The sequence below is a fragment of the Puma concolor genome, chromosome D1 (assembly GCF_028749965.1).
Source record: "Puma concolor isolate L17-30 chromosome D1, mPumCon1.1.hap2, whole genome shotgun sequence".
NCBI classification, from domain to species: Eukaryota; Metazoa; Chordata; class Mammalia; order Carnivora; family Felidae; genus Puma; species Puma concolor.
In genome coordinates this window covers 100,903,253-100,916,923 of record NC_141676.1, presented here as the reverse complement: position 1 = coordinate 100,916,923, position 13,671 = coordinate 100,903,253, and the positions used below count along the sequence as shown (strand labels likewise).

Below are 13,671 nucleotides of genomic sequence, written 5' to 3'. Positions count from 1 at the left end.
CTTTTAAGTTTCGAGTAAGAATTAATTACTCCCTGTTGCTTGACGGTGAAGTAGGCCACCGACTTTGGAAAAATTACAATTTATTTGTGTGGGATTCCGCAGTACTAAATAGTCTCGATTCTGCGACTCTCTTCCAGAGGTCTTTAAATAGGTTTCTAGAGTTTTGGTTAGGAGAGATCTAGGAGATCGTACAGCATCAGTCAATAAATATGTATTAGGCCTTCATGATAAATGTGTATCTCAAGTGTCTTTAGTGCCTGGGTTTTTATGTGTTGCTGTTCGAAAGCCAGCTAAGTGCCTACGTAAATTGGGTGTTTATTAAACTGCCGTTCACAGTGGCAATGATGAAATCGGTACAACATGTAATAGAGGGGGAAAGGAACTGGATTTGTGTATCTTTGGGTGGGAAAAGTGAGAAAGTAATGTTTTCACCGTGCTGGAAGCTATGCGATGGTGTCACCTTCTTCTAAGAGACGGGATGGTACCCTGCTACAATTGTTGGTCAACCTATTCTGGAATCTGCGTGTTTAATGAAATCAAGAGAAGAACAAAAGTCCATGTTTCAGCTTTTGGGAAGGCTTAATAACTTTACATTTTTCAGTTCCCATTCCGTTACTAGATGTGAAAGCTAGTGGTTTTCTCTATGAAAAACGTGATGTTAGAGTACCAAACAGAACATAATACCCTTCCTAAGAAAGAGTACCCAGACTAAGTAGTTTGTTGTGCCCAATTCCCAGTTATCCGAAGCAATGTAGAATTCTTTATCCAGTATAAACATTTATTTATCCAGTATAAACTAATTTCACCCATTATTGACTTCCAGGCTCTAAGAAAATTTCTCAGTAATGATAAAATACATAACCATGTGTTTTTGAGTACTTGCTATGTAAACTTTTTAGATTTGTATGTAAGCAAATTATACAATTGATAATTCTTTACTACTAAAGGTTATTTACATATGTGTTTAGGCACAATAAAAAATAAATTACCATACAAAAGTTCTCTTTAGGAAAAAGATACTGAACAATAGGGTCATATTAACCCCTGAATATTTAGCCAAGACACAAGCTACAAGTTTTGCTGAAAAGATTTTCCATGAGGTTTTAACTACTTCATTACACTTTTGGGACACCATTCAGGCCATCTGTTTGAAAAAAATATTGTTATTTTCAAAGGTTGAATTATGGAGAAAAGTACAAAATGTAATTTAAAAGTAATATAGACCTGAAAGCCAACTTTTAGTTTTGGGGCACCTGGGTGGCTCAGTCGCTTAAGCATCTGACTTCAGCTCAGGTCATGATCTCATAGTTCCTAAGTTCAGGCCCCACATCACGCTGCACTGACAGCGTGGGCCCTGCTTCAAATCCTGTCTCCCCTCTCTCTCTGCCCCTCCCCCACTAGCTTATACTCTCTCTCAAATAATAATAATAATAAATACTTTTAATGTAACTTTTAGTTTCCAAATTGGGTGTTAAAATTTTACTTTTTTCGTGTAAAAGGCAAAATGAGATAGGTAGAGAATGAATGCAGAATCAAGGTTCATATGAATATTGTACCAATTTTTCTAAAAATACTAGAAAAAATATTCAAAGTTCAGCATATTTAAATACAGATAACCTATTTGAAAATTCCAGTTTGTTAAAAGAAAGAACATCTTTGGCCCAGTCAGTGAAAACTGAAGTTATTAGGCTATAAAGATGGGGCAGGGGTGGGGGCAACTAAACTTTCAGATGTTTTCTATTTTTTTAATAAATGCTGCTATAACTTAAGTTTGGAAAGACACTGGGAGGTTAAACACTTTTGAAAAAGCACTTTTCTTTCCATAGCCTACTTATAAAGTTTGCTGTCTCTACTGGCATAAGGGAAGAAAGAATAAAGTTGGTTTCATATTGTTAGTTTTGGTATTTCTTTGCCCCATACCAAATCCTCCCTCCCTCAAAACAAGCAAATTAAAGCAAAAATAAAATAATATAAAGAAAAGGAAAGGAAAGGGGAGAAAAATAATCTCATCCAGTTCTCCCAGCTTTATATAACACTGTACAAAATTATCATCACTTAGGCTTGATTTTTTTCACCAGTCCTAAATTTTTATAGTCATAATATACTATTCCAGAACCTTCTGTGTAACTGCTTGAGGATTCCAGTCTGCAAAAGAGCACAGATTTTGCTCTGTTGTTATAACTGAACAGTAAGCTGAACAGTATCCACTGCTCACGGAAGACTTGCTCTGTTGGTTGTTTTTTCGGAACACAGAGAAAAAAGGTGACAAGTGATTCATCCTGAGGTGGCATTTGTCAATCCATAAGCATTTACATAAACTCTTCTAGTTACTCTGTGATTTAGATTTGTGCTAATTATAAATGTGGGATCAACCAAAACAGACAATCATCTGGGATACTGAAAGAAATTCAATAAAACAAGATGTGTCCCATACTCAAGGAGAGCCATAAAAATCAAACTGTTGAAGAACGGGATTTAGGGTTTCCTGTTAATTGATCAAAAATGGCGGAGAGAATTGGCTCATCTTTTAGTTGAGACTGAGAAGGAAAAAGTAAACACATTAACCTTAGTAGCAAGAGTGCTGCTCTGAAGAAACTAATACATTAAAGGAAATGTCATGACTGACAAGATGGCTTTCATCTCATTTGACACCAATGGGCGTGCATACAATTAATAATCCCCAAGGAGTGTTCAAGGGCAGAAATGTAGTTTCTCAGTATAAAAAGCTCATGAGCATTTGAAAAGTATTTGCACTCTGAAATTAAATAAAACCGTAGTGATGGGCTGTGTGTGCGTCTCCCGGTATCAGCTCAAGAGGGCCCTGGGCCTATGCTGGCTCCAGAGAGACGTTGCTTCTCTGGGTGGTTATGTGCTGCAGGGCTGGTTGGAAGACAAGTCACAACTGGTAAAGCCAAAGAAAAGCTTCCATTAACTTCAGCTTATCCTAGGGTGCTTGTTCTTGGGAATCTTCAGCTTCCTGAAATACAGAAGTTTAAATGGATTATTCACGTGGGAAGAGTGCATAGGGGTAACATGGAATTCCGAATTACATCTATTTTATCGAATGTGCTCTCCACTGTGAAGGAAACTGTTCTTAAACGTACTTGTTCTCCTTCTAATTCAACTTTTAGAATATGTTTCCCGTTCCTTAACTACATAGCTCTCAGTGTCCTTAATTCATAGCTTCTGCCTTGCACAGACACTCAGATGATCTATAGCTCGATCACACACATGCATGCCTTCTCTCTCTCTCTCTCTCTGCCCCTCCCCCCACTCTTTTATATAAAAAAAATCAAGCACACAGAAGAATAGAAAAGACAGTGTATAGAATTCACCTGTCACCTAATTTTAAAGCATTTTTTGCCTTATTTTCCCAATATTTATTTGGTACTTTATTATATATAAATACATATATAAATTTATATATAACAAATGTATATATGTATTTATTTATATATAATAAAAAAACAAATATAGGGAAAATAAATTTATATATAACAAATGTATATATAAATTTACATATAATAAATATATATAAATACATATTTAAAATAGGAACATTTTCCTCTATAACCACAATACCTTTATTATACCTAATAAAATTAACAGTAATTCCCTAATATTATCCATATTCAAATTTTCATATTCAAGACTCCCAATTGTCCCCCTCCTAATCTTTTTACAACTACTTTGTTCAAACTAGTATCCATCCAGTCAGGACATCCCGTCACAATGCACTTGATCATGTGAGTTCCTTAAAATTTCTTCTCATCTCCGGGCGCTTGGGTGGCTCAGTTAGTTAAGCATCTGACTTCGGCTCAGGTCATGATCTCACAGTTCATGGGTTAGAGCCCATGGGTTGAGTTCATGGGTTTGAGCTGCCCGCTGTCAGCGCAGAGCCTGCTTGGGATTCTCTCTCTCTTCCTCTCTCTCACTCTGCCCCTCCCCCCCGCCTCAAAATAAATAAACTTTTTTAAAAGTTTCTTTTCATCTCCATCTTCATTTTCCATGACCCGGACTTGCTAGAGAATCTTCTTGGTTTTTTTGTCTTTGTTTATTTTATTTTTAATGTTTGTTTATTTTTGAGAGAGAGACAGAGCGTGAATGGGGAAGAGGCAAAGAGAGGGAGACACAGAATCCAAAGCAGGCTCCAGGCTCTGAGCTGTCAGCACACAGCCCAACGTGGGGTTCGAACTCATGAACTGTGAGATCATGAGCTGAGCCAAAGTCAGACATTTTAACGGACTGAGCCACCCAGGTGCCCCAAGAATCTGCTTGGTTTTTAAAAGACAATAGCCCTTGGTAAAATCTCTCTGATACCAAATTTGTTCTTCTGGGTTTACAGTAGAATCATTTTTCTCCATATTCGATTTTATAAGTCCTTGAGACTTTTCACTGAGACTTTAGGCTACAAAAATATGACTCTTTTTGAAAATAATAATAGCAGGCCTATTCCAGAGAATAGAAAAAATTCTGATCATATGAAAAATAAGTCATCGTATTTTTTAAGCATAATAAGCCTGAAAACTGGTAAAATAAAATTACACACTACTAAAATGGGATTCATAGTCCCAATAACTAGATGAAAGGAGTTGAAATCAATTCCAAATAGTATAAAAGTTCTCCTGCTAAAATGTCAGGCCATGTCAGGGTTCCTGGGTGGCTCAGTTGGTTAAGCATCCAACTTTGGCTCAGGTCATGATCTCACGGTTCAACAGTTTAAGCCCAATGTCGGGCTCTGTGCTGACAGCTCAGAGTCTGGAGCCTGCTTCCGATTCTGTGTCTCCCTCTCTCTCTGCCCCTCCCCCGCTCATGCTCTCTCTCTCTCGCGCGCGCGCGCGCGCTCTCTCTCTCTCTCTCTCTCTCAGTGTCTCTCAAAAATAAATAAACGTGAAAAAAATTTAATAAATAAAAAATAAAGATTTATTTACATGTTGAAAGTTAATTTATTATTCGTGGTCATGGTAAACATAACCACAAAGCCTCAGATAATCTTAGAATTTTCCATCTTCAATGGCAGTAGGGTCTAACTCCCTCATCCTTTGCACAAAACATACTGAAAGGGGAAGCCATCCATAACACTAATAGAAGACTTTCATCTCCCTGACCCAGCTCCTCTAACTTCACGTAGAAAACACCTAACAGTCCTAAAATCTGGAGGATCCACATTAGAGATGGGCCAGACAAGGAAGCTAAGGAAAGAAATCAACTCATTTATGAACCTCACCATCTAAGAATGTCAGTCTGCGTCTTCTAAATAAACAGAGACCTTTTTATCTTGGTTGAGCCTTTCCTCTTCTTTTCTGTAACAAAGAAGCAGAAACCAATGTTAACAAGCAAGGGAGGTTAAAAAAAAAAAAAAAAGCAAGGGAGGCAAATCTTACAAAGCTGCAGTTGATGTATTTTCTCCCATGTTTTGGGTAGAATTACATGCATCTGGGAATAGATCCAAAGTTACCACTAGTGCCGTCTAAAAATACACATACTTCCACATGACCCTGGGTATCTGAACTTTGACATGTTTCAGAATATTTTTGGAGGGAAATACAATTTGGGAACTTGAATAAACCTTAGTTTATCATTAGTATGCTGCCTCTAATTCCATTCCTTATTCAGAAAATACAAAGTTTTATGTTGACCTAGAAGTCACCTTTATTGCTTATATTCTATTTTAAGCCCTAACCTCAGAGTTGGGCTCATTGAGCTTCTTCAAATCAATTCCATTTTACTCCAGTAAATATTACTTGCGGGAAAAAAAGTGATGGTGCTGGGACAACTCAAGGACTTCAACTGCAAAAGGATGAATTTGGACTCCCACTTCACTCCATGTGCAAAAATTAACTCGACATGAACCAAAGACCTACTGTAAGAGTTAAAACTGTAAAGCTCTTAGAAGAAAACATAAACTTTCATGACTTTGGATTAGGCAATGGATTCTTTTTTTTTTTTAATGTTTATTTTTATTTTTGAGAAAGAGAAACACAGAGTGCGAGTTGGGGGGTGACAGAAAGAGGAGACACAGAATCTGAAACAGGCTCCAGGCTCTGAGCTGTCAGCACAGAGCCCGACGCGGGGCTCGAACTCACGAACACTGAGATCATGACCTGAGCCAAACTCAGATGCTTAACACTTAATCCTGGCACCCCGGCACCAGATTGTTAGATATGACACCAATAGCAGAAGCAACACAAGAAAAAAATAGATAAATTATACTTCATCAAAACTAAAAAGGTCTGTGCTCCAGAGGACATGAAAAAGAAAGTGAAAGGGCAACCCACAAAGGACAAATAACCCAATTTTAAATGGGCAAGATATTTGAATAGATAGATCTCCAAATAAGATATACAAATGGCCAATAAACACATGGCAAGATGCTCAACATCATTAGTCATTAAGAAAATGCAAATCCAAACCTCAGGGAGATAACACTCCACACCCATCGGCTGGCTATCATCAAAAGGTCAAACAATAACAAGGGTTGTCAAGGATATGGACAAATTGGAATGTTGCTGGTGGAAACATACGATGGTGTAACTGTTTTGTAAAACAGTCTGGCAACGCTTCAAAAAGGTTAACAGAGTAACCATACATTCCAGCAATTCCACTCCTAGGTATAATATACCCACGAAAACTGAAAACATGCCTACACAAAAATTTATAAATAAATATTCATAGCACCATTAGTCGTGTTGGCCAAAGAGTAGAGAAAATCTAAATGTCCATCGAATGAATGGATAAGCAAACTGTGGTATATACATGCAATGGAATATTACACAGCCATAAAAAGGAACAAAGTGCCATACGTGGACGAACGTTGAAAATATTATACTAAGTCAAGAAGCAGACATAAAAGGCCACATCGGATGATTCTCCATTTATACGAAATGTCCAGAATAGGTGTAGGAATGCTGGCCATACTGCCTCCACCTTTGCCCTACCGTCTTGCTGTTGTCTGCTCGATGACCTCGTCAGGGATACATGTTCTAGAGTAATGTATAAGATGTAAAAGGTTAATGTACAAACTCTAGGCTCACCTTCTAAAACCAGAATGTCCAGGGAATCTGTTCTGGATTTCAATGGGCCCATTAAGATACCAGTGCAGATAACATAGTTTTCTGCAAACGCATGGATGGTGCCATAAGGTCTGCTAGACATTAGCCACCAGTCACGTATATGCAAACACTGCCCCGCACGTCCAGCTCCTTTAAAACCAGTAAGCTAAAACGCAGGGCTTCTGAGGAGACTGGCTGCGCAGCTGTCCAGATGGAGGTCTTCCTGATCCTCCCTGGCAGGAAGTCACTTAACATAGAACTCTGCGTATTCTGTATCTCTTCCAGTTTCAGAGTGCCTTCTCAGTCTGGCGGGGGCGGGGGGGTGGGGGGGCACTTTACGTTCTCCTTGCCTTCGAACAACAGGCAAATCCATGGAGACAGAAAGCAGATCAGTAGTTGTCAGGGGCAGGTGGAAGTGGAAAATAAATAGTGATGGCTAAAACATATGAAGTTCCTTCGGGGGTGATGAAAATTCTGGGAATTAGTGGTGATGGTTATGTAACTTGGTGAACATTAAAAAGACAAATTTTTATGATAGGTAAATTTCATCTCAAAAATATATATTTTTTGAGCACCTTATATCAGCATGGCTGACTCTCCTAGGCACTGACTCACGATGCCCCTGCTGCCTGCCCAGCAGATTTTACAAATATACACTTTACATTAAAAAGTAAGGAATAGCAGGGGCGCCTGGGCGGCTCAGTCGGTTAAGCGTCTGACTTCGGCTCTGCTCATGATCTCACAGTCTGTGGGTTTGAGCCCCGCGTCAGGCTCTGTGCTGACAGCTCAGAGCCTGGAGCCTGCTTCAGATTCTGTGTCTCCCTCTCCCTCTGCCCCTCCCTTGCTTGTGCTCTGTCTCTCAAAAATGAATAAAGGTTAAAAAAAATTTTTTTAACTAAGGAATATCCTAGAAAAGCTTCACATAAGCAGATTTTGACAATATCAAGTCCTCCATAATAAAGAAAGCCTCTAATGAAATCTTCTATACAATTAAGAAAGCTTTTGTGAAGTTACCAGATCACACCCTACTTTCTCCATCCTGTGAATCTGAATTCTTTTATAAGATTTACTCGGAGGGAAAAACATCTGTTCAACAATCATTTTGCCCAAGTGTAAAATACCAAAAGTCACGATAGAAGAGTGTTAGACGAAGACTGCCCAGAACTGCCCAGCCTTACGATTTTATCTCCACCACTTTATGAGCTCTTTCGGCCCATCGCTTTTTCCGGAAATGCTGGACGAGGACCACCACGATTACTATTATGACCATCAGGGCACAGGCAGAGCCAATGGCCAGAGCCAGGAAGTAGATCTCAGAGAAGCGTACTGTAAGGACAAAAAGAGGATGTCATGATTCTCAAAAGAGAAAGAATATGATGAAACCTAACGATATAAGAGGGATGTAGTTTCAGCATTAAATGGAATCTTCCTTTCTCCTACCATACGACCTTGTGAACTCTAGCAGCAGTAAGGAAGCTATGAAGGCTGCTCTCGTGGTTCTCAAACTATGGTCCCAGAAGTAATAGCAGCACTCTGCAGAACTTTGAAATGCAAATCATCAGGGCCACCTCAACCTCCTGAATTGTAGGTGGGGCCCAGCAATCTGTTTTAACCTGTCCTCCAGGTGATTCTGATGCTAAGATTCTGAGAACCACGGAGCCAGTAAACCACCCAGTAGGGTAAGGTTATTGCTGACCTAGCCAAACCCAGCGTCCAAACTGTTTCTCCTAGATTCCCTCTCACCTCTGGCATTCATCCGGTCATTTATCCAGATTTATTAAGGGCCTACTATGTTCAGACATTGCAACGGAAATACAAAGCCAAAAAAGACGTTACCTTCAAGGAATTCATACCCACTGGGAAGATAGGCAAGTAAATCTGTAACTATAGTCCAGTAGATAAAATGATGCAAGACGGAACCCAGTGGGAAAGGTCCCTAACACCAGGCAGAATCTGTGAAGTCTGGGTCTCCTGCCTTTTAGTTTAATTTTTTTAATGTTTATTTATTTTTGAGACAGAGAGAGACAGAGTGCAAGCAGGGGAGGGGCAGAGAGAAAGGGAGACACAGAACCCGAAGCAGGCCCCAGGCTCTGAGCTGTCAGCACGGACCCAGACGCGGGGCTCGAACTCACAAACCGTGAGATCATGACCTGAGCTGAAGGCAGACACGTAAACCCACTGAGCCACCCAGGTGCCCTGATTTCTGACTAAAACTTCAATAAACCCTCAGAGCCAGGAAGGACTTTAGAAAACGTCTAGCCCAGAAGTTCCCAGCCCGGAGTCTGTGAAAGAGGATGGGAAGAGAGCCGGGCCACAAGCCCACAAACTCTGTGTCATAGTGTGTGTATGTGTACGTTTTTGTGGGAAGCAGAGCCACGACTTTCCTTAGGTTCTCAGGGTAGTGACCACAATACATTTAAGAACATGTGTTCTTGTCCAACCTGCTCCTGCAGGTTACACGCAGATGAATTCAGAAACTGAGGTCCAAAGACATTCCATTACGTCTTTTGGTACTCAACTGACTTCTCCAAGGTCACGCAGCCCTACTGACGGAGCCCTGAAGGATGATACTAGGAATTAAAGGAGGAAATCCTACTACTCTACAGGTAGTAATATCATGTGTTAGTTAAGAGCACCCGCCAGAGACAGCTGGGTGAAAATACCAGCTCTACAATTTACTAGCTATGTGATTTGGGGTAATTAACTTCTTTGAGCCTCAGTTTCCTCAATGTATCAAACAGAGACAACAATATTCATTTATTGAATTCTTATTTAGAAAAAGACATTCGTATCAATTGGTTCCACGCTGTGCCCACACATAATAAACACTCACTGTATGGTAGTTATTATAATTTTCGGTGCAAAAAAAAAAAAGTTTTTTTGGTGCAATTCAGAGTTTGGGGAATTTTTACATTCATTGTCTCATTTTTCCTTCACCATAAGCCTCGCTAGATTATTCTCACTGTAAGGAAAGGAAAAAAAGATTTATTGCCAACTGGTAAATGATAGCAGTGATTCAAGCCCAGATTTACAACTCCTAAGTTTTATGGTCTTATCTGCACAGCTTCCGGGTTTTCCTTTTTATTTTTTTCCCTTCTTTTTATTTCATTTTATTTTTTTAATATAATTTATTGTCAAATTGGCTTCCCTACAACACCCAGTGCTCCAGGTTTTCCTTTATAAGATTGCAAGCACCACAATGCATGAGTCTAGAGTACAGTTTTGGAGTCAAAGATGCTTGGGTTTGAGTTCCAAATGATTCCATTCCCTCAGCTCCATGAATTCAGACAAAGGACTTAACCTCTATGAACCTCAACTTCCTCATTAGTAAAATGTGGGGCACTAAGAGCCCAAGAAACTGATGTGATATATAAAGATTAAATAACATATGCAAAGCCCCTGACACATGGGAGGCACTCAATAAATGATCACCACCATCACTGGCATCCGCAGCCTAGGGTGTAAGGATTAAGTGAGATAGTACAGGCCAAGCACAGGACAGTGTCTGACACAGAGTAGGTACTCAGTAAGTGTCCTGTGAATAAATGAGTGAATGAACAGATCTATTGTTAGCCTTTTATCAGAGAACTGCTTCCTCTCCCTTTTACAATCTCAATGCCACTTCTGTAACAGATTCCGCAGTCCACTTGCTTAACTTTCTGTTTCTTTCCACAGACAAACAAAGCCTTTCTCTTTTTACCCCAGGACTCTTCAGTCTCCCTCTGTAGATTCCAGACCCGAAGGGCTAGCCCTTCTCGCTACTCTTTCAGCCGTCACAAAAGACCACCCCTCTCCTTTCTACAAGCTCTCAAGCTTCCCAAAACCCTTTTCCCCTGTGTGACCTACCAGTGTGCACGACGCTCAGCCGAATCTCCCCTATCAGCCCATCAACGTCAGGTGGGTTCTTCACTTGGCAGGTGTATGTCCCATTGTCGTCAAACTGCAGCTTCCAGAGGATGATGGAGACGTCGTACCGCTCAGGGTTCCCGTCCCAGACCACTCGATCCTTGAAACGCCCACTCATGGGTTTGAAGGGATCCACATGGTAGTAGAATACCTACAAGGCAGAAGCGGCCAAAAGTCTTATTATTCAGCGCCAGGGCACGGAGGCTGAGAGAGGGGAGCCAGCCTCACTGCCCCACATGCAGCTCTCTCCCAAGAACCTCTTGCTTTCCCCTTGATGGACCTCTCAACTCTGCCAGTCATTCTCTGCCAAGAATCGTGTCTCAGCTTTACCCTGTGCTTATGGCTGAGAAAAAAAACACAGGCAGGGCAAGGAGAAATGGACCGGCTTGTCTCCCCAACCAGGGGTCCCCGGGCCTATGACAATCATCTACTTACAAACTGCTCGGGGCCCCCATCTCGAGGACGGAAGTTCCAGGTCACGGTTAGCGCATCACCCACAGGGGCAAAGCTGGAGAAAGTGCATTTTAACCGAACATCTGTCCCGTTGACAGCCTCCAGCACTTGGGAGGTGTAAATTTCCACAGCTGCTATAGGCCAAAGGGCTACCAGAGAAAAGGAGAAAGGAAGATGCAGATTAAGAGAATTTCTGCCGACACGGCCAAAATAAATGTCTGCGTGAGTCTTGTAATGAAGTCAATGTCCCGGCTCTCAAACTTACTCCATCCTGAGCCTGCATGCTCCCACTTACATGCAACCGTGACTCAGAATACCACATGGCGAGCCTTCTCGGTGCTCTCAACTTCCTCCACAGTGCGATACCCTAGCCTCACGGTCCCCGCTCCCACACTGTTGGAACCAGCTACAAACGTCGGCAGATACAATTGAAAGCACAAACAAAAATAAAAACTAATCGTAGCATGGATTAGACATGTATTCAGATGAAGCATTATGTATTGTGTGTATAATGGTCCCCTAGAAGGCAAGTTGTCCAGAAAGGGTCCTTGATTTCATACTGTCCCCAATCTTCTGCAGAAATTGAAATTAATTAAGCCCGGACAGCTTCTGTTTGTCTGCACCCCTGGAACCTTTACACCACGTGGCGCTTTTTTTTTAACCAGGATATTTACATTTAGAATGTGCATATTGGGGCAGTTTCAAAATCACCGTGGGTCTCTCTCCTTTAGTTTCTCAGCTTTCCCAGGGCTGCTGAGAGTCCCAGACAAGACGCACAGAAATCCAAGCACCTGATCCTGCCTGCAGTGGGAGGTTGAGAGTAGCCACAAAAAAAAAAAAAGGAAAAAAAAAATGGTTTGTAACCTGAGATTAGAAAGCCCTCTCTGTGCCTGAATCACTAGCAGCCCAAACACACCTAAACCTGTTTGTCCAAAATCAGTTCTCCAAAAACAACCCACCAACTTCGGTTTCAGCAAAGTCAACACCTAAAGTGAACGGCAACCGTGGCTCAGGCTTCCAAGCAACACTCTTGTGACCACATTACAGGGTCGGCAGTGAAGGAGGAAATGGCGAGGGACCCCCCCCACCCCCACCCCTCCCCGCAGCCCTTACCTGTGAGCTGCACACCAAGGAGAAGCAGCCCAGCACGCGAAGTGCTCTTGCCATACATGAGGGAACCCAGCCCTGGCCCCAGAGACCAGACCGGGCAGACCGAGGGCTCCAACACCCTGCCAAGGCCGCTCCAGTAAGAACTGGCACCTCGTTTTCCCAGAGAGAAGAGCCAGTCCCTCACCTATGGGAACCTGAGCTCCAGTGCCTGTGACTCATCCCTGCTCCGCTGGTGCACTTTGCTGGAATGAAAGGTGGGGCCTCAGCTCCCTAAGCCCTCCTCCCTTTCCTCCCTCCCGCCCTCTGCGCTGCAAGCGGTCCGCACACAGTTCCAAACTCTGTGGTCCTCTCTTGACTTTGCAGTTAATCGGCCTGGGCTCTGGCCTCTGGATGGCCTCAGAGACACCCAGAGGAGGTGGTGCCAGCCTGAAACGTCCCAGGCTGCTTTGGGTTTGGCGTGCGCGCGCGCGCACACACACACACACACACACACACACACACACACACACACACACAAGGTTTTTTCTAATCAGGCTTCCTGCTCGCCTGGGAAGTGAACTGTTGCAACCACCTTGCAGTGATTGCCCTTCCCAAAGCACCTCCCTGGGGCCGCTTTGGCCTGGACTGGATTCACAGAACTCCAATCAGAATTCCTTAAGACCCTCTCCAGACAAAAAGTCCTACAGCGTAGACATTTGGGCCAAATGTTACCACAAGGATCTCTGCACCTTTTCCAGCTTGTAGCTTTCCCTGAGACCTGGGGAGGGGGGGCGGGGCGGGCGGGGAGAGAAACTGACCAAACAAATGTCAGTGTTTTAATGACCCCTTCACTTGGAAGAATTTAAAGAAGCAGAACATCGTCCCTGCTCACTTACCATCTCGGTCCAGTTTGCAGGTACTTTTCTGCTTCTTTCTTCATCTCCACAATACTCCCATGAAGTGTTCCCATTTTTCCAGAGAGCCCAGGGAAGGTAAGTGATTTTCCCAAATTTGCACAGCCAAAAGGTAGGAACATCAAAACTTTTCTGACTCTCAAGTCTAATGCTCTTTCTGCAAGATTATACCCAACGTGGACCAGCAGACCCAGAGGACTCTCGCAGAAAAGGTTTCCATAATAACTTTTTTGGCAGAGCCTGGGTGGCTCAGTCAG

General features: G+C 42.2%; 1 protein-coding gene across 1 annotated transcript; it reads right to left on the bottom strand.

Moving 5' to 3' along the window:
* Nucleotides 1-757: 757 nt before the first annotated feature.
* On the bottom strand, nt 758-12,941 carry MPZL2 (myelin protein zero like 2). The gene is made up of 6 exons (XM_025927969.2): nt 12,525-12,941; nt 11,394-11,560; nt 10,899-11,109; nt 8,231-8,378; nt 5,228-5,303; nt 758-2,977 (listed from the first exon to the last, which is right to left on the bottom strand). The coding sequence occupies exons 1-5, from the start codon at nt 12,580-12,582 to the stop codon at nt 5,240-5,242; spliced, it is 648 nt and encodes a 215-aa protein (XP_025783754.1). The 5' UTR covers nt 12,583-12,941; the 3' UTR covers nt 758-2,977; nt 5,228-5,239.
* Between the last annotated feature and the right edge of the window lie 730 nt (nt 12,942-13,671).

What these genes read in the sequence shown, in the direction of transcription:
- MPZL2 (XM_025927969.2), bottom strand. Translation starts at nt 12,582, where the DNA reads ATGTATGGCAAGAGCACTTCGCGTGCTGGGCTGCTTCTCCTTGGTGTG. An exon ending in GCTGAGCGTCGTGCACACTG is followed by an intron (nt 8,379 to 10,898) that starts GTAGGTCACACA and finishes TTGTCCTTACAG; the next exon opens with TACGCTTCTCTGAGATCTAC. An exon ending in AAAGTGGTGGAGATAAAATC is followed by an intron (nt 5,304 to 8,230) that starts GTAAGGCTGGGC and finishes TCTTTGTTACAG; the next exon opens with AAAAGAAGAGGAAAGGCTCA.